This window comes from Hakea prostrata, chromosome 4 (assembly GCF_041222555.1).
Source record: "Hakea prostrata isolate BN-2017 chromosome 4, UWA_Hpros_2, whole genome shotgun sequence".
Lineage (NCBI taxonomy): Eukaryota > Viridiplantae > Streptophyta > Magnoliopsida > Proteales > Proteaceae > Hakea > Hakea prostrata.
Window position 1 is genome coordinate 33,237,450 of NC_142603.1, and position 26,712 is coordinate 33,264,161.

Sequence of the window (26,712 nt, forward strand, 5' to 3'; positions counted from 1 at the left end):
TGATTATAAGACCAGCAATACCATACTCAAAAAGATTTCCAAGGAATAACATAGGTGAAACATTCAATAGAGGCAGCAGGAGTAAACTTCAGTACCAGTAGTATCTTTTTTTTTTTTTTGAAAGTCGCCAAAACTAGGCAGCAGTAGTAGGATGTAATAGATCCAGAAAAAAATACTAAATTATAACCCAGTAATAGGGTACACTGTAGTTCCACCAGCATTTTTTTTATTTATTTATTATATTTTTTTTTTTGGGGGGGGGGGGGGAAGGTAACTGAAACAGTGCAGCAGCAGTAACAGATCTACAAAACACCAAATTAGAACCTAGTAACTATCCCATGCGATCCAATCAGGGTCTAAAATAGAGATGCAGGAACTTATTTCATAATCCCTAGGTAGTTCGTGGCTTCAATAACATGTAATCCTTCATATGTTGTGAAAGAAGGAAAAAAAATATTACATATTATAAAAACAAGGGTAATTTTCATCTGGACCCCCTAAGGTTTGGTCTCTGTCATTTTTAGTCCAAAAAAACTGAGACTTTGCATATGCCTCCCCTATACTATAGAAAAAGTCAATTTAAGGACAAATCGTCACTTCTATGATGAATTTACCCTTATTCTTTTTTTTAATTTAAATTTTTTTATTTTTACATTTTAAGGGGTTAAAGTTTATTAATTTACAAAATCAAACCCTCCTTCATTACTCGATTCCCAAATCCCTGGTTCTATCAACTCTAAATCCTTATTTTCCAAATCAAGTTGAACGCTCAATAAAGTCTGAACTTTCTTGTTCTACAAAAGTAATACAGAGCTCCGACCATTTCGGCGGTAAAGACGATGGATTCAAACAATTCAGAATTAAATTCCGGAAATCGAACAGTAGCAAAAGGGAAGGAGAAACATCTACAGTAATAAAAGGGAATGGGAAAAAAGATGCACCAGATACTGTTTCTGTACAAAGTGACAACAAGATTGAACCAAAACCAATTCTCCTCACCTCGCCAAAAAAAAACAGTAAGGGCACGATTTTGCACTCTAAGAAACACAAATCCAAAAACAAAGAGAAGACTAGTGTAAGGGAATAGAGATATACTATCATTCGGTCCATGAAAATCCACATAGAAATCTTGCATGCCATCGTTGATCATCTCCACCTTGTAATCGCTCATCATCCTCAAATAAAGAAAATAAAGCAACAAATAATCTAAAAAACAGAACAATTTGAAACAACAAAGACAAAAGGGCGAACGAATCGAAGAACTTACAGCTTCATCAGGTCAATTTCTCGGCGTTTACTTAGAGAAGACATGATTTTACTTCTGTAATGAGAAACAGTTTGCGGTTTTAGAATTCAGTGAGAGATGAACTTAGCCGAATAGACGAGTTCTTCAAGCAAAAAAGCTAATTAGCGGGCTCTAGACATAATCTCCAACGTTTCACCCATTAATTTGCATTGCCTAATCTTCAACAAGATTTGGAAAACAATATTTAGAATTGGTAAAACTAGGGATTTGGGAATCGGGTAATGAAGGAGGGTCTAATTTTGTAAATTAATAAACATTTAACCCCTTAAAATGTAAAAATAAACAAAAAATAAATTAAAAAAATAAATAAGGGCAAATTCGTCATAGAAGTGATAATTTGTCCTTAAACTGACATTTTATATAGTACGGGGGAGGTAGATGCAAAGTCTCAGTTTTTTAAGACTAAAAATGACATAGACCAAACCTCAGGGGGTCCAAATGAAAATTACCCTAAAATCAATAGTTGCTTGCACACCAAAGGCATGAATATGCTGAAGTTGAGATTAGAAGAAGATGGTTTGGGATTTTCTTAGACTAGTTACAAAGGCTTTTGTTAGAAAATAAACTTTAATCAACCAAAACAGTGCAATAAGAAGAACTAAGAAGAAGAATTGATAGGAATCACATAAGCCTGCGATTCTAGCTTAGCACTCCTAGAATCGCAGCCTCTTATTTATAGATATCAATAGTCTAGATTACAACTTGAGAAGCAAGTCATCTTGCCTCTAAAAAAGGAAATAAAGAGTACAACTTATGGACAAAATTTTCTAGTAAAACTAACTCCTAAAATCTGTCCAAAATAGAAAGTACTGAAAAAGGAAAGTTCTAAAATTAGTAACTAATAGAAAATAGAAATTATGCTTTCTAGAAATTACCAAAACTTGTGTAGCAAGATTCCTATATTAGAAAGAGTAACATATCTAAAAAGAAAACAAGGAATAATGGCATAACACCACGTTATTGTTCACGTGAACAGTAACAGCCCAAACTTCAGCAACTTTGATACCGTGTTAGAATTTTAGGATCCCATTACCAGCCGAAGAATTAAGGGAGAAGAGAAAATTCACATGCGTGTTAAGGATCTCCCCTAGTACTAATATAAAATCAAATTGTTGTTTAGAAAAAAAATTCTAAACTGAATTACAGCAAAAAGGAAAATCACATATTGTATAAAATCTCTCAGATCTACTATAAAGGATAGTTTTTTCGGGAGATTACTTTTCAACTAAGCAATAAGAAATTAAAAAAAGTGATTAAAACAGAAAGTAACAAAAATAGAAACCTAAGCTAAAAAGCCTAGAATAGAAAGTGAAAATATCAACATCATTTGTGCAAGTTTATCCTCCATTTTCTTTACATCACAAGTCCAAAATTATTGTGTTTTTGTTTATCTTTAATAATGCAATTGACTTCCAGAATTCCATTTATTTATATTTCTCCCATCCACTTCTAGAGTTCCATTTATTTTCAATTATGCCATCCACTTATAGAATCCCACTAATTGTAGTATTGTACCATTCTGCCATCATAAGCCTATTTCATGGAGATTAGTTGAGGCTATTCGATCCTTTCAATTAGTGATGGATTCTGAAAAAGGAAAATTCAACTTAACTAAGTGTTCAACTTGAACGAAAAAATAAAAAAATAAAAATAAACCAAACCCATATCCAGGAGCTGTTCTTGCAATGAATTGATCTGCACTCGTAAGGTTTTACCTGTTCAATATTTGGCTTTCGAAATTCTAATTTCATGCATCAGCCTATTGAAGCATGTTGATCTTTTAATTCTTGTGATGCTTTTGTTATATTAATATGTTACTTGTGTTATTAATTCCTTTGTTGATTAGGTTTCTCTCCTTTATACTTTCTTTAGTTTTTGTCCAACTTGATTGATTGATTGATTGAATTGAGGTTAAATTTTATCATTATCTTATAGGCAGGCTCGACTATCTATTTGATGCAATCCTTTTTTACCTCAATTTTCATAGGTTCATCCTCAAGAACTAGGAACTTGGAGGAAGAATGGAAGTCTTTCAAGGATTTGCTTGGGAAAGATTAGCCACCATGTTAATGACATTTGATCAGCTGCGTAGCCTTTTAATGCAACCTTGAGGTAATTGGATAGCAACTAGTGGTAACTGTTAGCAGCAGTATACCATTGTTCCCTTCTATATGAGAGCAAGATTTTACTTGATATTCAGTTGTTAACCCCTGTAAATTAGTCGTTGTACAGTAATTTTGTATTCTGTATACCTGGGAAAAGCTAGGGCCTAGGTTGGTATTTCTTCATTTAGCCTGCAGAGCTCAATCAAGGCCAATTTGATAAGTTCTCAAGTTCTTTTGTACATATGCGGTTTGATATGTGATAGTTTATCAGGGGGAAAGTGCAGTATTTTATTTGTGAGAGTGATTGCTGGTTGGGCATAACTTAATTGGGTGAGGGGGCATTTTGCATACTTTGTATACAAGGGGCAATTGGAAAGTACGAAATCTCGCCAAGATTTCGCGATTCGCTAGTTGCCGAAACTAGCAAATCAGCAAACGCCAATATTTCCTTATTTACTTTTCCTAAATCCCGATTCCCAAACCAATCCCTATTATCATGACAAGCAACCCTAGGGTCCCCACTTTTAAACTTCAAAAAATCCCAACTCATTTCCATCCTGTTAGTCGCGCAACCCCAAGAGAAGATATTTCTTCTCTTTTCAAAGTGGGGTTGCGTCACTTGCGTGTGAGATAAGTTTGAATTAAACTTCACATCTTCATTCTTCACTGAGGTTTTAAATGGAATAAAAAGATGAGAAATAGGTAGTGGTTCCAGTGATTCAAGGCTTCTATTTCAAGCGGTGGTTTCGACGATTCAAGGTTTCAATTCCAGGCGGTAGTTCCGGTGTTAAAAGAAGAGAAGAAGTGAAGAACAACAAAAGATGGGAGGGTTTCGGACATACTTTGCACCTTCTAAGACTAGATTTTGCTACTGGAGTTTGAGTTGCAAAGTTTAATTTTTTTGAGCTTTTCTTCTTCTTTAGTTCTTCAGTCTTCTCCATCAAAGAAAGGATTTTACCGATGATAGAAGGACTTCGACCATGACTTTGAACACGGTCGGCAACATTTTGCAGGTTCAGTGCCGATTTTTGGCTGATTCGGCATTTTTCTGGTGATACTCAGCAATTTTCTGACGATATTGTTTAACTTTGTTTTTAAATGCAGCTTTTCAGGGCGAATTTTGCCGAAATATTTTACCATGTGCAAGGTTGGGGGTGGATTATTTTTTTTTTGGTAATACTATTCCTCCAGTCCACAAGGTTCTTATTTTGCAGCACACTGCCTACTGGCAACTTTTCGCTTAATTTTTCCTCAACATAAAAGATTTTCTTCTGTAAAAATTCTCATCACTGCATGTTGGATATGATTAAAATGGTGTTGCAGTGTTCTAGTTGCTTCTGTGCGTCACCTGTAATCATTCAGATGGTGATTGGTCTTCAGGATAATGAACTCTACTTTTTTCTTTCCTGACGAGAAAGAAAAGGATTAAATTGTAGAAGGGATAGAGCATTTGTACAGCATTATCATGACTAAATTCTAAATCTTTTGATTGTCAGAAGTTGAGAGATATCGAAAAAGAAACACTAGATGAACAGCCTAAAAAATTGATAATCATTACCTAAAAAATTATGAAGGGAAAGGAGCATTTGTACAGCATCATCATGACTAGTTCTAAATCTTTTGATCCTCACAAGTTGAGAGATATCTAAAAGTAACACTAGGCTTAAAATATTGATAATTAGTACTGCTTGTGTGATGAACAGCTGAAGAGCATGATTTCCCAGGACGATAAAATGTAGGAAAACTTAGGGAAACATATACTAGTAAAAACTGACCATACATGTAGGAAAGAAGTGAAATGTTTTGAAAATCAACTTTTAGTTATATTGTATCTTTCTTACATTGGTACTTGGGTTTGCATACAGAGAATTACATTTTTACTTCATTCAATAATAATTTCAGTTGAGATGTATCTTTCTTCGCTCGATAATAACTTCAGTTGAGATACTTCCTTCTAATTAGTACCAAATTTGGAGAATTAACCAAAGTGTTCCATTGAAGCAAAATGAGCAATAAAAACTTAAGTAAACATTCAAAATCTAAAAGATGACAATACAAAATAATAAATGAATTAGTGAAAATTTAAAAAGAATAAGTGACTCTATAGTGAATCTACAAGAATTTCTTTGCTAATGCCTTGCTCTAGGCAAAGCCGCTTCTCTTGCGACATTCATCTTTGGTGACCTATTAAAGAAACGTTCATCACCAAACAATTCTTCACATTGTTATTCTCAAATTTGAGAGCTTGGCAGAGATGAAAGTGAGATTCACATGGTGGTGAATGGATGGGGAATGAAAGATATGTTTTACTTATCACCCATTTATATATATATATATAAATACGTCTGTATAATTTGAATAGTTTTATTCTTATTAGTTTAGCATGACATCTTTGCTTAATTTTCTGGTAGGTTAATATGTTTGGTTGAAAATTTAAAATAAAAAAAAAGAAAAAGAAAAAAGAAGGTATACCTCAAGAAAAGGAGTCCTAAAATGCAATATGATCAATTCTCAATGATATAGCAATACATTTACAATTAAAATGTATGACTAACAGTTTCAAACACGAATTAAGTAAATAAACTTCTGCAAATTTTACAAATTATCATACGAACAAATAAAGCCTAAACGACAATATTCGTTTATTGATCGATATTAATAAAGATATCCTCTATTGATATCGATCTAAAGTTAAAAAGAAAAATAAATTAGAGATGATACGATTGCTTTTAGTGAAAAACTACAGGGATTTGAAACTCCAAAAAGGAAATGTGACTTACTAATAATTAGTAAACCCATTTTTTAAAACATCCAATAAGTTAATTGGAAAACCCAAAATTAAATTGTTGGACGGAAATAACGGTTTCGTTTCCTTACGACTCTCATAAGAACTATAGTTCTTCCTATCGTCAATCTCTGTCTTTTTGGTAATATACTCAACTCTTTCTCGTTGGGTTCGTGGTGTGTAGAAGAACACAAAATTTTTCTTTGAAATGCACATGATGGACAATGGGCACCATAAATCAGTGAAGACCGAGAAGAAGAAGTGAACTTGTGCACTAAAATCTTGAAGAATCTCATCATTGTTGTACTCTATGTAGAGCTGCTTCTCTGGCCATCCATTAGAGAAACTCTCATCTCTGTTGGTGTATGGGTAGGGAACGAAAGATTTTTTTTTTCTTTTTTAAGTAAAAGCAAACAAAACATATGATATCTTAATAAAAATCATACCCCAAAAAAATCTTAATATAACAAGAGAAAATTCATATTTTATCTTTTTTGTTTTTTATCAAAATTGTATTGCCTTTTCAAAAAGTGTCAGATATTACAATATATATTTTTTTAGTAAGAATAAATATTTTTCCATACTTCATTATATTATTGAAAAAAATATCACAAATAACATCAAGATTCCTATTTAAAAGATATTTCATTCAATTTAAGATTCTTAAAGAAGTAAGCTTGATCAAAATGATTTCCAAACCTAGCCAATAAAACCAAAAATGGATTAAAAGATATTGCATCTCTATTTCTTTAAAGGTTTCATTAGCAATAATCTCATCACAATGACCTGAACAATATTATTTCTAATGGCAACCATATTAGCACATTCACTTTACATGATGAGTGAAAAATCATATAATGAATTTGTTTTAGGGAAAAATAATGTGTTCTTACCTTCTCCTTGATGCATCACCCCAATAAGTCCATCCCAAAGAATTTACAATGCCATCTAAAGCACAATCGAAGGAGACAGCTGTTAGATATCAACCACAGGCTCTTCTTAAGTAGACATCTCAGTTCTCTTAATCGTACAATTTATGAAAGAGAATCTCGTGCTATCATAGAGCCAACAAGGCAATAAACAAAAGAAAAACCACCTTATATTACAGTTGTATAAACTCCACACACTGAGAACTCTTCTTTAGTGAAAAGTACGAGGTTGCTCATATCAAAAGCCAAAAACTAAAGAAAGTGAATGAATAAATATTTTCAAAGCGGAAGCTAGTATGTAAGTGATACGGAGGAAATATGATCGAACTTGGTTCATACTCGGTTTGATCCCCGACCACGGTTGAGACGGAGGGAATCGACTTGCTTCCGAGCGAGCCGGGTCCAGAAGATAGCTTGCTGAGGAAGAAAACTAAATCAGCTACAGGCACACCCTAATCTGACTTATGGATTAGGTTATTTACCCTAATGACGGCAGGCATAACTTGACGGCTGTCACTTATCATCATTGAAGGGATAATCATCGAATAACCTGGAGGTTATCTCAGGAGTCCTCTACTAGTTCAAACTAGTAGAAGTCTATCGCTCAACGGATCTAACTATTAAGATCCAACAACTACCCAAAGAATGCTCGAGTGCATCCAACGAAGGAGATTCGAAGGTACACTCTATATAAACCTTACTTGCCTACGAGGTGAGGGGGACTCAGATCCACATACACACTGGTAGACATAAACTATCAGAGGCTTACGATGTAGGTCACTTTCCCGGTTCTTCATTCCTTAGCTCTGTGCTTCTAGCAGAGCCGTTTGTGATTAAGTTCATCAACTGACTTAGCCTTCAGAGGTGGACTCCCGACCCCAGCGGTCGGGCAACATCTGACGCTTTCATTTTGCAAGTCATCACAAGGAGATCTAAGGGCTGAGCAGATTTTGAATGCATCATTTGGTGCCGTATGTGGGAAAGACTTGTAGAGCCATGGTGACTAGATCTGCAGCAGCCGCAGCAGCCGCTGCCCAACGTGATACTGGTGTTCAAATTCCTGGAGAGAATAACCCGGATATTCCCCAGAGAAGTCTACCACCTCTTGAGGTAGATGGTGGTCAGGGAGGACATCATCCTCCAGAGACATTCCAAGATCAATTGAATCAGGTAAAGATTCAACTCTTGGAGGTAAGTCAAGCACTCCGTGTGCTAACCAGACGAGTGGTATTACCGTAAGAACCTGATCATCGCGATTCAGGGAGGCGTGTATTGCCACATGATCAAAGATTGACTGAAGATCGGAATATCAGTCAAAACTTTCGTGAAGGTGACCGAGGGCCTAGGAGAATTGACGATCAACCTAGGTGGGACGATCGGTTCGACAGACCAAGGAAAGTACGACCCATTCAAATACAAGGTTGGATACAGGAGTGAGAACTCACTCACCGACTATTAAACGAACTGTTCGTGATGATCGAGCAGTTCGTGATGAGCGGAATGTTCATGACGGACGGGCTGTTCGTGATGATCGGATAGCTTGGGAAGATCGTATTGTTCGAGGTCGTGATCGTAATGTAGAAGATCACTCGACTCATATTGGTCAGGAATTGGCCAACATCAATCAAAAACTAGGACAGTTGGCTAGGGGAAGGATAACCGAGGATATTTATTCAGTTATTCGGAAGACCCCCTTTGCCGAGCCAATTGCGGGATATCAGTTTCCCCACAACTTCCGTTTGCCTACCTTTTCTACATTCGATGGCTCCGGAGATCCTACGGCCCACATCGGCTATTATCAACAGACCATGGCAGTTGTCGGTAATTCTGATGAACTTCTCTGCAGGGTTTTTGGTTCATCTTTAACCGAAGCAGCACAAAAGTGGTTTTCGAACCTCCCATCTGGAAGGATCGTAAAATTTGATGAGTTGGCGCGCAAATTCATAGGGCGATTCCAGAGTGGAATCCAGGTCAAGAAAACGGAAGAAACCTTGTTTACCATAAGACAAGGAAAAAGCGAATTGATCAGAGAGTATCTGAAAAGATTCAACAGAGTAACGATGAAGATAGAGAATTTGGATGAGCAAGTAGCTAAAACTGCTCTATTCATTGGACTCACTAACCAAAGACTCTTGGAGTTATTACTACAGGATATGCCTGCAACTTATGCTGAGTTAGTACAGAGATGCCAAAAGCAGGCTGAAGTCATGGAGATTTTAGATGCGCGCCAGGGGGACAACAAAGCCTCCACTAAGGAACAGAAGGCTCTTGAGCAAAAGCAGGAGCCAAAGAAGAATGTTCGTGATCGGGTTGGAAAACCTCAGGCTGGCGTCAGAGATCTCTCGGTAAAAGTGAGTATGCTCCATTGAATGCTTCTCGGGCTGATATTCTGAAAATCATCAAACGGCGAAATATTTTGAAGTGACCACCCAAAATTCCTTTGAAGCCTGGAGAGCAGCAGGATCGAGAAAATATTGTCGATTCCACAAGGATTATGGTCATTATACTAATGACTGTCGTCATCTAAAAGTAGATATTGAGAGATTAATATCTCAGGGACATTTGTCCAATTTTTTAAGCAGAAGGAGGGAGGAGCCACGTGAGCCACGTGAGGTTGCCCCTAAAAGGGATCGTTCGGTTAGTTCAGAACGATCAAAGGAGGCTCCAAAGTCTAAGAAAGGCAAGGAGGTGATTGATGCTACTCGATCACCGATCCTTACAATTTTCGGAGGTCCATAACCCGAATCACTCTGGAGGTTAAAGACAAAACCTAAATTTGTCGGAACCGGAGAGACGCAGAAGCGGAAGAGGCCAAATGGTGAAGATTCTATCACCTTTGGCGAGGAGGATGAAAGAGGCGTTTGTCTACCTCACGATGATGCCATAGTCATCAAGGTAGAGATTGCGCGCCGAGAAGTGCATAGAGTTTTAGTTGAGACAGGGTCTGCAGCTGACCTAATTTCTTATGAAGTGTATCAAAAGCTGAGGGTGGATGAGGACTTGATGGAGCCTTCATCCACGCATTTATATGGCTTTGCAGGATCATCTGCAGTAGCGGAAGGATCTGTCTAGTTGGACTTATCTATTGGAAGTTTTCCCAAGGAGGCAACCGTCCGAATCAATTTTTTGGTGGTTCGGGAACTTCCAGCTTATAATGTTATCCTCGAACGACCATCTTTGTCCAAGATAGGTGCTATTGTTTCAACGAAACACCTGAAGATAAAATTCCCGACTGACATGGGAATTGGTCAAGTTTCCTTTGACCAGAGGATCTCTCGGCAATGTTACGTTGCCTATTTAAAAGACAAGGAAGGCCCAAGGAAGGTGACTGTCCTACCTGTAGAAGTTCGAGACGATCGGGAAGAAGTAGAAATGAAAAGGCCAAAGCCAGTAGAAAAGCTGGAGCAAATCCAACTGTGTATTGAGGATGAGAAAAAGATTACTTATATCGGGTCTGAGCAGCTGGAGGAATTCAAGGATGAGTTGAAGTTTTTTCTTCAACAGAATAGTGACGTATTCGCATGGTCTGCCGAAGACATGCCAGGAATTGATCGGGTTGTTGCAGAGCACAAACTCTGGATAGATCCGAAGGTGAAACCAGTTATCCAGAAAAGGAGAAATTTCTCCATTGAAAAATACGAGGCCATTCGGGGCGAAGTTGAAAAACTGAAGAATTCTGGTTTCATAGAACCAATTGTAACAACCCCCATATTTCTAACCCGAGATCCGTATTTCAGGTCCGAGAACCCGAAGGTCTAGTTGGGGAACTTGTGGAGTGTCCGGATTAAAGCCCATGATCCATACCCTGGACCCATGGATCTGGATCCTTTATCTGAAGAGCCTGCCTTGGTTGAATCTTGGATTTCTGGAAGTCAAGTGCTGTTCGGAGATGTCCGGAATGAAGGTAAGATCTCCCCCATCTCTTCTTTAGGGCTAGGTTGGTCTTGGGTATCAACCCCCTAGCAAAAGCACCCTTGTATAGCAAATTACATGGGGGCGGTTGCTAGTGGCGGTCGATCAAACCAAGCGACCGCCTGGTCTGTTTTCGGGGATTTTGCCCAATTTTTCCCCTTGACTTCTATAAAAGGCAACCTTCGTCTAATTAACGAGTACTTTATTCGTGGTTGCTTATTTGGGAGGTTAGACGGCTGTGGGGAAGATCCAAAAGAGACTCTGGAGTGTTGGCAGTGACTTGGAAGATCAGTCCTTACTTTCTCTGACTCTCTGGCGTGAGGTATTGAATTAATCCTTTGTTCTTTACTCTCTTTGTCCGTTAAATTAGTGTTAACCCATCCCCTCGTCTTTGTGATTACCCCCTTGGATATTTTAACTCTCTTTTTAATCTATTTGAGATGAATTAACTATAAACGAAACCCTGTTTCCATGAGAAGGTTAATCCAGTCAAGGGGAGAGTAATGGGTAATCTATTGATGGTAATGGTTAGTTTTCCCTCACCCTTTTGGCTTAGGGAGTATTAGATTCGAGGCTTAGGTCAAGATTACTCGAAATCCGGATTGAAAATGAGTAATCAGAGGCCTGAGTTTCGGATTGAAATTCACTGTTTTTGGGGCAGTCACTAGTGGCGGTCGCTCAACCTAAGCGACCAGCTGGTAAACAGAGACCAAATGGTTTTTGGTTCTTATTCAAATTGATTCATTTAACTTATATGTTACTGTAACCCTGTATATAGGTAACCATTGTTTGAAAGAAAAGTCATATAATTGTTATCGGATTTCATTTTACGGACAATCTTATTATATGCAGGTAAGGACAATTCATCCTATCTCTTGAATAGACTTATAATATGTTAATCTAGTGTATATTTGAAATCATATTTCTTTATATATGGCTGCTGTTTATATGCTTTATATAGAAATCATATTACTTTACTGCTGTTTGTCTTACTTATATACATATTGTGTTGATTATGGATGTTATGGATTGATGGTAGTTGGTATATGGTTCTGATGGATGAGGTATCTATTTTGGGATATCTTGGCTAGGGATATCAGAAGGCTATGGAATGGGACACATGCCTGCTGATGTCTCCAACACTGTCTTTACTATTTGATGGCATTTTTAGGTAGGGTCTAGATTGCATGGTTAGGTACCCAACATGCTACTACCCTTTCGGTAGGGGGATTGAAACCGAGTGACCTGTGATGACAGTGATGTGACTTGGTGGTCCACTGTTAGTCATATAAATGGTAGGGTTGCATATGTTAGGATTGGGCTCATGGATGTCCAAGGATCGGACCGGGTGTCGTGAGGAATCATGAGAGTATCCGCCCCAATAATTTGTGGATGACCATAGGGTTAAGGCATGAAGTCCAACAGCGGTAGCCAGTCCGTGAGGATTCTCTCTCCTAGGTTGCGAAGGATACTGAACTGAGTTGGTTGGTGCCATAGGGGATGTATCTGGACTTCATGTAGACATGTAACCAATATGACCTTGCATTGGATTAGAAACCCCGACATGCGCCAGTACTCATTACCAATGGTCGTGGTAAGAGAGTGTTGACTTAACCCCCAGCCATGGAATTGAGAGCCAGGTGTGGACTTTCCCCTTTTTCCCAGGATCCCTACAGAGGTTGCCAGTCCTTGCCGGATCAGATTGATGAGACTTACCCAGAGGAGGGCTTGTGTATAACTTAAAGCATGTCAACTATTAGAGACCTGCATAGTTAGAAGTCATAATATCATTCATATGTTGCATTCATTCATATTATTTGTGTATCTTGACATTTGTTGGATAATTGATGGGATTGTGATTGTTTCTTACTGAGTTCTCTAGAACTCACGTCTTTGTTTTGTATTGTTTATTAGCCTGCACAGAAGAAAGAACTTTACAGGAAGATGGACTGGTTTCCTATGAAGGAACCATCCCGTATGAAGAAGATGTGGCACCGTCAGTGGGAGATGGAAATAGCATGTGCGGGAGCTCCTGTAGCTGCATGGAGTGCGCTTATCACACCTATTGATGATCAAAGGCGGAGGGTGGTCAGAAAGTTTGCTCGGCGAATAGAGTTGAATTGGAGAACACCTTACCTTGAGATCCATGAAAAACATTTTTTAGATTTAGAAAAGGAAACTGGGAAGAAATTGATATAACCTTTTTGTTTACTTCCGCTAAAACCTTTATCCATTTTATTCATTATTTCTTTCCTTTATTTATTGACATTGGAGTATTTTGGACTCCTGTAATTCATTTAATTCAGTTATTGAATAGTCTTTACTCTAGATTATCTTTATTTGTCTTAAATATTGTTGATAGACTAAAACCTTGGATCTTGTGACGGATCGCACCCACGGGTTGTCGGGCGGGTAACCGAGACCGGTGGGTGGGGTGTGACACCAATTGATTGCCCAACTTGGTTAGCCAATGTGGTAATGGTCAAGAAGGCAAATGTGAAGTGGAGGATGTGTATAGAGTACACAAACCTCAACAAGGCTTGCCCTAAAGATTGCTATCCGTTGCCTCGGATTGATCTCTTGATAGATGCGACTACAGGATATGAACTCTAAGTTTCATGGATGCCTACTCAGGATATAATCAGATCCTTATGAATAAGGAAGATGAGAAGTTCACGGCTTTCATGACTGATCATGAAAGCTACTATTACAAAGTCATGCCATTTGGCCTGAAAAATGCAGGAGCTACATATCAGAGGGCCATCAACAAGATTTTCAAGGATTTAATCCCGAAGAATTTTGAAGCTTATGTTGACGACATGCTAGTAAAGAGCTTTACAAGAGAAAATCATATTGTAGATTTAACTGAGGTATTTTCAGTACTGCGAAAGTATCAAATGAAGCTGAATCCAGAAAAGTGCGCCTTTGGAGTTTCTTCAGGCAAATTTTTGGGCTTCATGGTGTCACAGAGGGGTATTGAGGCTAATCCTGCCAAAATAAAAGCTCTAATTGACATGGAGGCTCCCAAAACTGTTCGTGATGTGCAGTGTTTGACAGGGAGAATTTCCGCTTTGAATCGTTTCATCTCAAAGTATGGGGAGAAGTGTTTACCATTCTTCAAGGCACTCAAAGATTTGAGGGGCAGCAAGGAAGCAAAGTGGACTGAAGAGTGCCAGAAAGCTTTCGAGGAGTTGAAAGAGGCACTGGGACAACCACCACTTTTGTCCCGACCAGAGAAGGGGGAAATCTTACAGCTATATCTAGCGGCGTCCCTTTTACCGGTCAGTGCAGTACTTGTTCGTGAGAAAGATAAGAAACAGTGGCCAATTTACTATGTGAGTCACGTATTACTTGATGCGGAGACACGATATTCGCAAATTAAGAAGCAGGCTTTGGCTCTCATGATAGCCGCCAGGAAGCTAAGGCCATATTTCCAGGCTCACCCAATAGAGGTATTTACGACTTTCCCTCTTAGTAAAGTTCTTAATAAACCTGATATGTCTGGAAGGATGGTGGCCTGGTCGGTCGAACTCAGTGAGTTCCAAGTGAGCTTTAAGCCCAGAACGACAATCAAAGCTTAGGCGTTAGCTGATTTTGTAGTAGAAACTACTGCACCGGTGGAGACCACTATTGAAGATCCCATTATACCAACCATTTGGGAAGTATATGTGGATGGCTCGAGTAATAAGGATGGAGCAGGAGCTGGAATTCTATTGAAAAGTCCAGCATGATTTATCATTTGATATGCTTTGAGATTTGCATTCGAAGCTAGTAATAACGAAGCAGAATATGAAGCCCTGATAGCTGGACTTCGGTTGTCAAAAGCATTGTCCATTGCAGATGTTACTATTTACAGTGACTCTCAACTTATAGTCAACCAAGTCCAGGGGGAGTATGGTATTAAAGAACCTCGCTTGCAGAAATATCAAGAGATTGTGCAGGCATTTCAAAAGCAATTTCGGAATTTGAAAATATCTCAGATTCCGAGGACTGAAAATACAGTGGCAGATGAGCTATCCCGATTAGCCAATGCCAAAGAAAAAAATCTAGACCTTTCGGTCTACATTGAAGAGATAACATTTCCAAGTTATCATGAGAAAGAAATTTCCTATATTGAAGCAGAGCGTTGCTAGATGGATCCGATAGTCGAATATCTGAGAGATGACAAACTACTCGAGGATCCGAAAGAGGCAAGATTGATCAAGATACGATCAGCAAGATTTGTCATTCAGAATGGAAGACTATACAAAAGATCTTATTCTGGACCCCTTCTGAGATGTTTAGGTCCCGAAGGAGCAAAATCAGCTTTGGCTGAAGTTCATGAAGGAATTTGTGGAACTCATATGGGTGGACGAGCCCTGGCACACAAAATTCTAAGACTTGGTTTATATTGGCCTAAGATCCAGGAGGCTGCTATGGAGTATGTTCGTCAATGTAGCAATTGTCAAATTCATGCTATGGTATCGAAGCGCCCAGCGGAAACCATGACTTCAATTCTAGATCCCATCCCCTTTGCTATGTGGGGAATTGATATCATGGGCAAGTTCACAAAGGCATCAGGCGGACGGGAATATCTGATAGTAGCAATTGATTACTTCACAAAATGGGTTGAAGCCAGTGCCCTGGCAACAATCACTGAGAAAAAAGTGGAGAAATTCGTGCTTGAGTCAATCATATATTGCTTTGGGATTCCAAAGATTATCGTCACTGACCATGGCACTCAGTTCGACTATCCACAATTTGAGCAATTTTGTGGTACATACATGATCAAGCATCATATGTCCTCAGTGGCATACCCTCAGAGCAATGGACATGTAGAAGTTACTAACCGAACGCTGCTTGAAGGGATAAAGAGAAGACTTGAAGCTGACAAGGCCTTATGGGTCGAAGAACTTCATAATGTACAATGGGCTTATCGAACTACAGTTTGAACACCCACAGGAGAAACTCCATTCAAGTTAGCATACAAGTCCGAAGCGTTGGCACCTGTGGAGATAATGGCGGGGACATTACGGGACCAAGAGTTCGAGGAAAAAGCGAACGAGCAAGAACTGCTTGATAGTCTTGATTTGTTGGACGAAGTTCAGGCAAAGGCAATAGCATGAACTCAACATTATCAAAGAAGGATAGCGTCACATTACAATACCCGAGTAAAAAATCGTCGGTACTTAGCAGGAGATTTGGTGTTGAGAAACAACTTAGCTTCAGACCCACACCACCAAAGAAAATTGGACCCTTCCTGGGAAGGACCTTATATGGTTGTAAAACCAGTCGGCTCAGGAGCTTATAGGTTGAAGAACATCAACACCCAGAAAGAGTTGGATCGTTCGTGGAATGCCAGGCATCTCAAAAATTTTTATCCTTGATAATGATTTCAATTTTGTTCGTGATATAACCATTTTCAACTCAATCAATGCAATTATTGGCTTTCAACAAATTATATTTTGATTGGGGGGCATCATACACCACATTCAAGAACAAGATCCGACTATAATGCATCGGATGAAAATGCGTGTGGGTCCTTCAACACTTATGGAATTTTTTCAAAATTTCTTAAGTCAAGGCATCGGATGAAAATCCGAGTGAGTTCCTTCCGCAAGGCGTCGGTTTGAAACCCGAGTAAGTTCCTTCAAGACTTATTGAATTTTCGAAATATCCTTAAGCAAAGGCATCGGTTTAAAACCAGAGTGAGTTCCTTCTCAGACTTATTGTATTTCTCCGAAAATCCTTAAGTAAATGCATCGGTTTAAAACTCGAGTGAGTTCCTTCTACAAGGCATCAGTTTAAAACCCGAGTGAGTTCCTTCTTAGACTTATTGTATTTCTCCGGAAATCCTTAAGTAAAGGCATCGGTTTAAAACCCGAGTGAGTTCCTTCAAAGACTTATTGAATTTCTCCGGAAATCTTTAAGTAAAGGCATTGTTCTAAACAACTAAGACCTAGTGCAACAGCGATTCAAGTGACTAGCAAAGTTCAGGATGAAGTTAATTTCTTATTTCTTCAAAAGACCGAAAGAGGCCAATCTTTACATCAAACATGAGATTACAAGAGTTGGATACAATCTTCGGTCAGAAAAGAAAGTCATCATCGATGATAATTAAGAAGTCATACAAGATCAGCACAACTTTGCTAGAATAAACACATGAGTCAAGCAGCGGTATGGATTCAAGAAAAAGAAGAGGAGAAATGAGGATTACAAAAAGCATTTCAGTATGTATAAAATCCTCGGCAATTTCATACTCTTTGTCCAGCTTGTCCAGAAGAAGTATGGTCCTCGACCAAACTTGCATTCAAGGCGAGCTCTTCACAATTGAATCCTTCCAGGGGAGAATAAATAGGAGAATCTTCCAGGTAATGCATAATATCCGGATCAGAAGGCGGAGGATCAGTCTTATTTTTGGTCCAGTCAGGAGAAGGAAGACCCAGGTTGGTAAACACTTCAGGATGGCAAACAGCACTATAGGGAGTCGTATCAAAATGAGGATCTTTCCTTAATATCGATTCCCATACTTCGTTCTCACCATCCCGGTACGCCTGCAAGTTATAAGCATTCAGCGTATCAACAAAGGGTTTACTGTGTAAATACTTGAAAATGCAGGCTCTGCGAACGTCAGTTGGAAGGAATTCGGGCAAAGGAATGACAGCTTGCCTTTGAGGTAACGCTTCAGATCCTTTGGCTCCTGACTTTCCAACTCCTCGCTCCAGTTGCCGGATCTTCTCCCTGGCATCATCCAAGTCTGACCGAAGACGCTCGATCACCGAATTCTTTTCTCCTACAACCTCCCAAGCTAATTTCCTAAGGCGAGCAATCTCATCGTCTTTAGCTTCAGAGATTTCCCGAAGCCTGGAAACTTCATTGCTCAGCCTACTGAGTCTAGAGGCTGCTTCCACTTGGTTGTGGAAGTTACCAGTAAAACTCCTACAAACAACTTCCGAGTTAAATAGGAGCAGAAGAGTAACCTTCAAAATCAAAAGATAATGAAGAAAGACTTACATCACCATTGACTTCAAAAAGACCTCGTCTGGAAGTTTGGAAAGAACTGTGCTCTCAGAAGTCATTCGAGCAGCAGTACACCATTGCAACGCTTTGTCAAACTCGTTTGACACTAATTCAGGTGAAGGATGAGAAGGATGAACTACATCAAGAGAAGGATGAGCTGCATCACTTGCCAACCGACGACGCTTCCTAGTGGCAAAATCCTCCGGCTCCAAAGGAGAGGCAGAGGATGCCAAACAAGCTCTAGAGTTGGAAATAGAAGCAGCACCTGCTGGGACCGCACCTTTCCTTAGACGCCAACATAGTTGCCTCAGATGTCCGAAGGGTCTCCGTCGGGGATGCATGAACGATCTCTATAGCAGGGGCATCAACAACGGAGTGATCAAGATCTTCCTGGGAAGAACGAGCGATCACTTCAGGAAGAAGAGGCGTAGGGGTGACATCCGTAGAAACTGTGGGAATCTGACTTGAAGATTCACCAACAGCAGTCGCCTTACGCTTAGAGGATTCACCAGATGAAACCACCTCGCTGGCCCCAACCACCGCCGACACTAGAACGATTTTCTTACAGGATTTTGCCCTAATAAAGTTCGGATCGATTCTGGGAGCCACTGCGTACACGAAACCAGTCGTATTAGTACAAAAACACAACAACACAAGAAACGAAGGAAAACCCTAGTTCTCTGTCAGTTATGAATACTCTGAATACCCATTAAATAAACCCCAAGTATTCTACTATAAAGTTTACTCGGGGGGGAAGGAGAGGAGATTGGTGATAGCAAAAAGCTCACTTGTTCAGAGGCTGATAGAGTTATTGTTGGAGTACGAGGAATACGGAAGTAGAGCAGGAGGACGGAATGTCGCTTTTGCAAATCTAACTTGCAGATAGCAGGATAGATGGAGAGTACCCTCGAAGGCTTTAAATAGCCTCAGGTATTAAGACGACGGTTGAGAGCCAAAGGCAACCAATGGCCCAGATCGAAAAAACACTTTGAAATCCTCAACAAGTGAGATCAACAGTCAAAAGGAGGCGACGTGGAAATAGGCACCTGATACGAGAATACCTCCAACCGTCGCACTACCATTTAGATAATGGATGTATTACCAATTCATTGAAAACAGTGAATGGTATACCAAGGTAAGAAAACGTTTTGACTTTGCAGGTAGCAGAAGGGAAACATGTAGACTTTGCAATAAATGAAGGAGTAAGGAAGAATAAAGGCTAAGGCATCTTTCCAAAACATCTCTTCATGATATCTTTACAAGATTATCATTCGTCGAGGAATGTGAAGTTAAGTGATAAGTTTTATCATTTATATTTTGATATTCAAGACAAGCTTTCGATAGGAGACGAGGAAATATTACGGCAAACATGGAAGAAGTATCTATTCATTAATAAGGAGGATCAATCTTTACAAAAAAAAAGAGAGGGGATAACTCCCTAAGCTTCTTCCTCATTGTTGCTCGAGGAGTCCTGCACAGGAAAGCCTTTCTCAGGATCCTGAGAAGAGCCTTCCTCAGGATTGTCGTTGTCAGAGTCCTCTCAAGTAGCTTGTGACTCGGCCTGTGACTTTTCCTCTTGGAGTGGCGATTCATTAGCAAGATATTCCTCATATTTTGGGTTAGCTGGAAAAGGATCATCCTCTTCCCGAGCCCAGTCAGGGAGATCCATGTTTAACTTCCCGAAGACCTCTCTGTGACACACCTCACGAAAGGGAGTTGTATCGAAGGAAGGGATGGATTCAAGAATTTTTTCCCAGACGTCATTTTGCCCCAAACGGTAAGCTTGGATGTTGAAGGCACCCAGCAGTTTGGAGAAAGGTACGCTGTTCAGGTACTTCCGAACACAATCCTTTCGAAGCTCCGGCTTGATATGCTCGGGCTTGCTAGGAATCGCCAGCTTCAAGTATTCTTCGTACTCTGCGCACTTAAACTCAAGTCTGTCACCAAACAATGTGGCAGCTGCTTTCTGCTTCTTAGCCTCGCGCTTGGCAGCAACAACGCGAGCCGTTGAGGAGTCGAGGGCCTTCTTTAGGGAGTTCATCTCCTCTTCATGTTTTCTCTGCAGCTCCTTAGCAGCTGCCGACAGCCGGTCTATCTCAGAGTTGGCCTTAGCCAAATTCTCTTCACAGGTCTACAGCAAGGAGCCGTTGCGGCCAACCCGGCTCAATGCTTCCATGTGCTGATAAAAACTCAACACGGCATTCCTGGGGAAGAGGAGATTATCAAAAGAAGTCATAAGAAATTATGAAAAAATGAACAAGCAGGAAGACCGATACCTTGTGGACTGACTAACAAGGGCATCATCGTCTAGGGCTTCAAATTCCCAACGATCAGAAGGTATAAGACTGAGGGAGCTCCATTCTGCAGCTTTCTCAGGGTCTTGTGTCACCCTATCAGTCAGCTTTAAGGTCCACTGAGGGGTGAAGACCTCCTCACAATCTTCGGAATTTTTGGATTTTTTATGAGAGGAAGCATCAATTATATCGTGCTTCCTTTTGGTTCGAGCGGAGGAGGAGACATTTGACCTCTCCACCATCGGTTTTTTCCCTTTACCCGAAGCGTCAACCACGGGCCTGATGTTCCTGATACCCTTATAAGAAGGGTCGGGAGAGGAAACAGAAGCTTATTGATCAGCAGTTAAGGCTCTGGGCGACCGTTGCTCAGCTGTCACAAAGGCCCTAGCGGCCTTCACCCGCAAGTTCTCAGGGTTCATTCTTGGAGGCACTACAAAGAAGAACAAGAATCAGAATTACGAAAAGACATATCACTTTAGTAAATTTGAAGGATGATGGTTAGAAGCTCATAATGAGCCAAGCCCCAGTACTGAAGGATGGAGTTATACTCCACCTCAAGTCCATGTATCTCCTGATACCATGGAATTGATTTGATCTTCCTGACGGCTGCCTCATCTTCTTTGGATAAGGGAAGGCCCCGGTTACTTTCAGAATAATACTGTTTCCAGACGGTCAGGAAGTTAAGATCTGACTGAGGCGCTCGACAGAAAAAATATCGTTCGCGCCATCCTTTGTGGTTGGAAGGGCAAGTTCCTTTGGCAAGAATGCTGCCCCTCCAATCAAGTTCAGCCTTATTGTGTTTGGAGAGAAAAACCCAACCGGGAGGATGGGAGATAGAAAGAAGATGAAAGTGCACAAAAAGAGAAAGAGATGGCGTAACGCCAAGTTCAAAACACAAACCCAAGAAGCCGACGATGAGACGTCAGCTATTGGGAAGGAGCATTCCAGGGCAAATGTCCCAGTGATTCAAAATGGCTGAAAACAAAGGATTGAAAAAAGGAAAGCGAACCCCGCTTTCCAGTGCATCTATGTACAGGGAAAACTCTCCCGGAAGGGTCGAATCAACCCTCTCATCAGAATGGGGAGCCCTAATATGATAAGAAGAAGGAAAATCAAAACCCTGGATTGCCAAAAGGAGGGTTTCCTCCTTGTAAGCGGAGGGCACAGAGCCAGGTCCGCCATTAGACTTGGAAGTTTGTTTTAGCTGCCTAGAAGACTCGGCAGTCACCCTAGGAGTCTTGGAAGATCCAGACTCAGGAAGGGCGGAGGAAGTTTCGGCTTTTCTCCCTAAACTTTTTTGGGAAACTTCAGCAAATTCGCGCCAGAGGACAGTTAGGGTTTTGTTATCACTATCCGACTGCTCGGAAGGAAGGGAAGCAAAAGCTTCGTTACCACTACTATTACTGATACTAGGTACCAGGGAAGAAGAAACCCTATTATCCTCCATTACTAGTCTCAGTAAGGTACCAAGAAAAAAAAAATAAAAGACTGGAGACAGGAAGTTTAAAGTTTGCAAAAGGATCAGTAAACTTACTGATTCAGTGAAGCAAAGGCTTGAGAGCGAGAAGGCGCGAAGCAGACAACGAAGGTTCAAATTCCAGACAAAGAAGAATGAAACCTACGAAGACAACGAACCGCTTTTAAGCATCCGCACGAGTGTTCGGGGATCTGAATGATCGAGATTGATTCAACGTCAATGGTTGAGATTGGAAGACGTTTTGAAAGTTTGAACTCACGAATCCAAAACAGGCGTTCGAAAACCGTCACTTGGGTTACGTGAGCCACGATAGATCGACTGCAAAAGAGACGCGTGGCATTGCCCTCACAACGCTCAAGGAAAAGTGACCACCGCATTAAATGTGATATGACATTTAGTGGGATACGCAGAGACTATTGCCTGACGAAGAACCCAGTTAAAAACCAAGCCCTCGGGATCGACCGAACGCTTGGTCTGGGGGCTCGTGATACGGAGGAAATATGATCGAACCTGGTTCATACTCGGTTTGATCCCCGACCACGGTCGAGACGGAGGGAATTGACTCGCTTCCGAGCGAGCCGGGTCCAGAAGATAGCTTGCTGAGGAAGAAAACTAAATTAGCTACAGGCATGCCCTAATCCGACTTATGGATTAGGTTATTTACCCTAATGACGGCAGGCATAACTTGACAGCTGTCACTTACCATCATTAAAGGGATAATCATTGAATAACCTGGAGGTTATCTCAGGAGTCCTCTACTAGTTCAAACTAGTAGAAGTCTATCGCTCAACAAATCTAACTGTTAAGATCCAATGACTACTCGAAGAAGGCTCGAGTGCATCCAACGAAGGAGATTCGAAGGTACACTCTATATAAACCTTACTTGCCTACGAGGTGAGGGGGACTCAGATCCACATACACATTGGTAGATGTAAACTATCAGAGGCTTACGATCTAGATCACTTTCCCAGTTCTTCATTCCTTAGCTTTGTGCTTCTAGCAGAGCCGTTTGTGATTAAGTTCATCAACTGACTTAGCCTTCGGAGGTGGACTCCCGACCCCAGCGGTCGGGCCACATCTGACGCTTTTGTTTTGCAGGTCATCACAAGGAGATCTAAAGGCTGAGCAAATTTTGGACGCATCAGTAAGTAATTGAAAAATAAATATACAGATAACTGAACAAAACATAGACATTAGGAGAATGTTGTGGATGATATTTTCAAATAGAAGGGGTCTAAACCTTGTATTCAACATTTCCTCCATCTTCGTTCTAAAAATTATCAAATAATCAAATAATAAGAGAAGTGCACTTCATGACCCGCTCTACGATATTATTATAAAAAAAAGAGGAGACGAGAAGAGAAAACCTAGGTTAGAAGTTCCACAACTCAATTCAAAAGAAAAACACGTGTAGAAGCAACTCTCCACCAACTTTAATCGGTTCTTCACACCAAATTTCTCCATGTACTCTCTGTATTCTCCTTTTTCCTTGCTCTACCGGTTGCAATGTTGTTCCAAGTTTCTTCAATTCCCTTATATGAACACAATACTACATTTTTTTGAAGAAAATTGTATACGCCAATAATTTGCATAGTTATGGCAAGAAAATAAAAAGTGTAAATAAATAAAAATATTTTAATAATTTGAAGAGAGGGATTCGTTGGTTTAAATATGGAAACAAAATAAAGATGTAAATAAATAAGAAAGATTTTAATATCTTCAAGAAATAACGATTCAAATATTTTAGAAAACATACAGAGAGATTGGTTCGGTTAGGTTAATTATTGCAATGCAAATTAAAAATATCAATAAAATTTTACTTCATAATTTCCAAACTCTTTCAAGTAATATTTCCCTCTAAAATAAAAACTTTCTTAAACTCTTTTGTTTCTACCCTCCTCTTAATTAAGTTTTTCCTTTTTGGTAAATAAGCAGATCTTTCCCTCTAAAAAAAAATTATGAAATTTTTTACAATTTTTGTTTTCTATTTTTTTTCAATGAAATTTCTATCCTACTTATTGTTTTCCAATTTAAAAAATTAAAAAAAAAAAAATTCTTTATTGGTGTTTTAGTTGCCTTAAAATCCTTTTTTTTTTTTTTAAGAGAACTTTGAATACCCAGCCAGCCGGTACCCTATCTGGAATACCCGAAGGAGTGATCCACAGCCCCAAAGATCAAGTTTATGAACGATCATATCCACTTAGCACAATAATATAATCAAAAGCAAGAACAAATCATTGTATTCAAGTAATTTAATAATAAAAGTCAAGAAAGGATCTCAGAAGGATCACAAAAGAACATTAGAGTGCGGAAAATGATACCAATCAAGTGTAGAGTGAGGCGGAAAATCACTTCATAGACAAGCGGAAGGTAGATCAAAAGGTTACAAACGGTTCCCAAAAGAAAAAGGGGGAACGGACAACTAAGGTCTCAACAAATCTATAAAAGTCAAAAAGAGGATGGAATGATATTCCATCGCTGGCACACAAGTGCTAAAGCTGAACTACTCCTGATAAGTATCAGTCTTGTACTAATAGTCTTCACCAACGTAATCACCATAGCCAGCATAGTATGAGTCATCAACTTGGTCTTCATAATACTGACCATCATAGTCAACGGTAGTAGTACTATCTGTAGGGAGGTCTAACAGAAGATGTTGCAAAAAGAAGTGAGTTCAAAAGAACTCAGCAAGGTAGTTCAATCCATAATAACACATGGAAGCAAACCACACATAATGCAAAATGATATGAAACAGATAATGCAGATATGCTTCTAACTCTATGTATGCTGGTCTCTATTGGCAGACATGCTTTAAGTCGTAGCACCATACTTCTTTGGGTCGTCTATCACTCCCCCTCAACCATTTAAGATATCTTGGGTCTGCCGTGGTAGTTGGGTTAAGGCATCCCTCTCGGACATTCCGTGGCTGGGGTTTAGGTGACCGCTCTCTCACATCACCATTGGTCAAGTATTGGCGCATGTCAGGCTTAAGCCTAGCCAAATGCAAGTCTTCTACTTAGTTATATCAACTTAGTTCCAGATACTTCCATTCCTTGCCCCAGGCGATCCTTTCCGGTATCCTTCACCCTAGAGTCATCGCATCTTTATGGTAAAATCCACCATCTCGGACTACAGACTCATCAACCCTATTGGCCAATTACATCAAGCTAACATGTACTTCCGTTTCCTCTCACGGGTTGGTTACCGGTCTTGATTTCAGGGGTCCACATTCCACTTCTGCAACTGTACCAATGAATGGTCTCTCACGAGTATCCGCAATGTGATTCATGTCCTAAATAGATGTAACCCGGTATCTAAAGTGCCCACAAATCCCCATTGCTATCACGGGTTGCTCGGTCTCAATTCCCTTCCGATCGGGTCTAATATAATAGGGACATCTTAGCCAAACACTTCTAGACATTCCCTAGGTATGTCAACCAGTAATCAGGGAAAGTGCCAAGGGGCACCATAGGAAAATGTCCCATACCACCTCCACTGGTGTCCAAAGGAAGGAACGCCAAAAGGGCATTCCCCATTCCCCAATCACAACCTAGGCAATCACATTCCCAATCAGTCATTCACAAGCACAATTGTTAATACAACATATAATCATTCATAATTGAAATAACTATTGAATAATAAGAACAAGTACTATTGTAGTTGAAGAACTACAGCAGCCATATGATTATAAGAAACTAATTACAACAGTGATATGATCATGTAATTCTAAAACAAATACAAGTAGACATGCATATTAGGTTATTAGAGATCAACCATCCTTACCTTAAGTAATCTTTAAAGGATTCCGTAAAATAAATGAGGAAGAGGTCCAAGACTAGCAATTACAACCTAAATAAGCATATAATAATGATTAGGAATAAGACATAGAAGATTAGGAGTCAAATGGAAGAAAATAGAGCTGTTTTGAGGCTACTGTCTATGTTGGTCGATTGGTTGGTCTACTGACCCAGTTGACCAATGGAATAATACGGGGCTACAAACCCTAATTTGATCATAACTTCTTCGTTTGAAGTTTGATTGGTCCGAAATTCGAAAGGGAGCATCCTAGAACATATTAGGACTACCCAAGAAGGTCAAAAGATAGGTTCTTGACTGAGCCATAAAGATTTAGGGTTTTAACGTATACCCACCATGGCTCTCATGGAAAGGCTAGGGTGAATAAAGATTCACCCTAGTGAATAAAAGAGTACAAAATCACTTCTTAGGAAAGTTTTGGAGAGGACCCAACAATTAGCAAAGGATTAGGGTTTTCAATTAAATATCATCTCATGAATGTTCCCCTAGATTGGTTCTCAAAATAACCCAAGGTAGGTTCATAGAGTGAAAGGAAAACATCTGTTTAGTAATTCAAAACAAAGAATGCACTTGGGGAGGATTAGAAATAATAGGGTTCCCAATTGGATACTCTCTCATGAGGGTTACCCAATGTGGATATTCTCTCATGAGGGTTACCCAAGGGTTTTCTCCCAAAATTTCTTCATATAAGGGTTTTCAATTGTCCAAGAAACATTAGGGATCAACTCCTCAATCATGAAGACACAAGGGAAGGTCATGGTAATGGTATGAGACCTCCCCCACAACCATAAACTTTGTAGGAAAACAATACAAAAGGGTAATCAAGAATTCAGGTAAAATCAAGAATCAATAACATTAAGAAACAAGAACATCACCATATGGTTTCAAGAACTTCAAGAACATAGAGTGAATTGGGGAATTCACTCTAAGAAAGAAAGATTAGTCAAGAATCAAGAAACAAGAACATCACTGTATGGTCTTCAAGAACATAGAGTGAATAGGGGAATTCACTCTAAGAAAGAAAGAATAGCATTTCAAACACAAGAAAGGTATTGGAAAGGTCTAACAAGGAGAGAAAACAAGGTTCTC

General features: G+C 39.7%; 1 protein-coding gene across 2 annotated transcripts in view; it reads left to right on the forward strand.

The window, feature by feature from the left end:
• Positions 1–4,548, forward strand: part of LOC149018704 (P-loop containing nucleoside triphosphate hydrolases superfamily protein) — a 101,331-nt gene extending 96,783 nt beyond the window's left edge. The window contains exon 22 of one of the 2 annotated variants that reach the window (XM_089152862.1): positions 3,294–4,546. In XM_089152862.1, coding sequence (XP_089008988.1) covers positions 3,294–3,364 — 71 coding nt within the window. In that variant the 3' untranslated portion in view covers positions 3,365–4,546. Of the gene's footprint in view, positions 1–3,293 lie in introns of both variants that reach the window. The other variant, XM_089152863.1, reaches the window with a different exon arrangement.
• Positions 4,549–26,712: the final 22,164 nt, after the last annotated feature.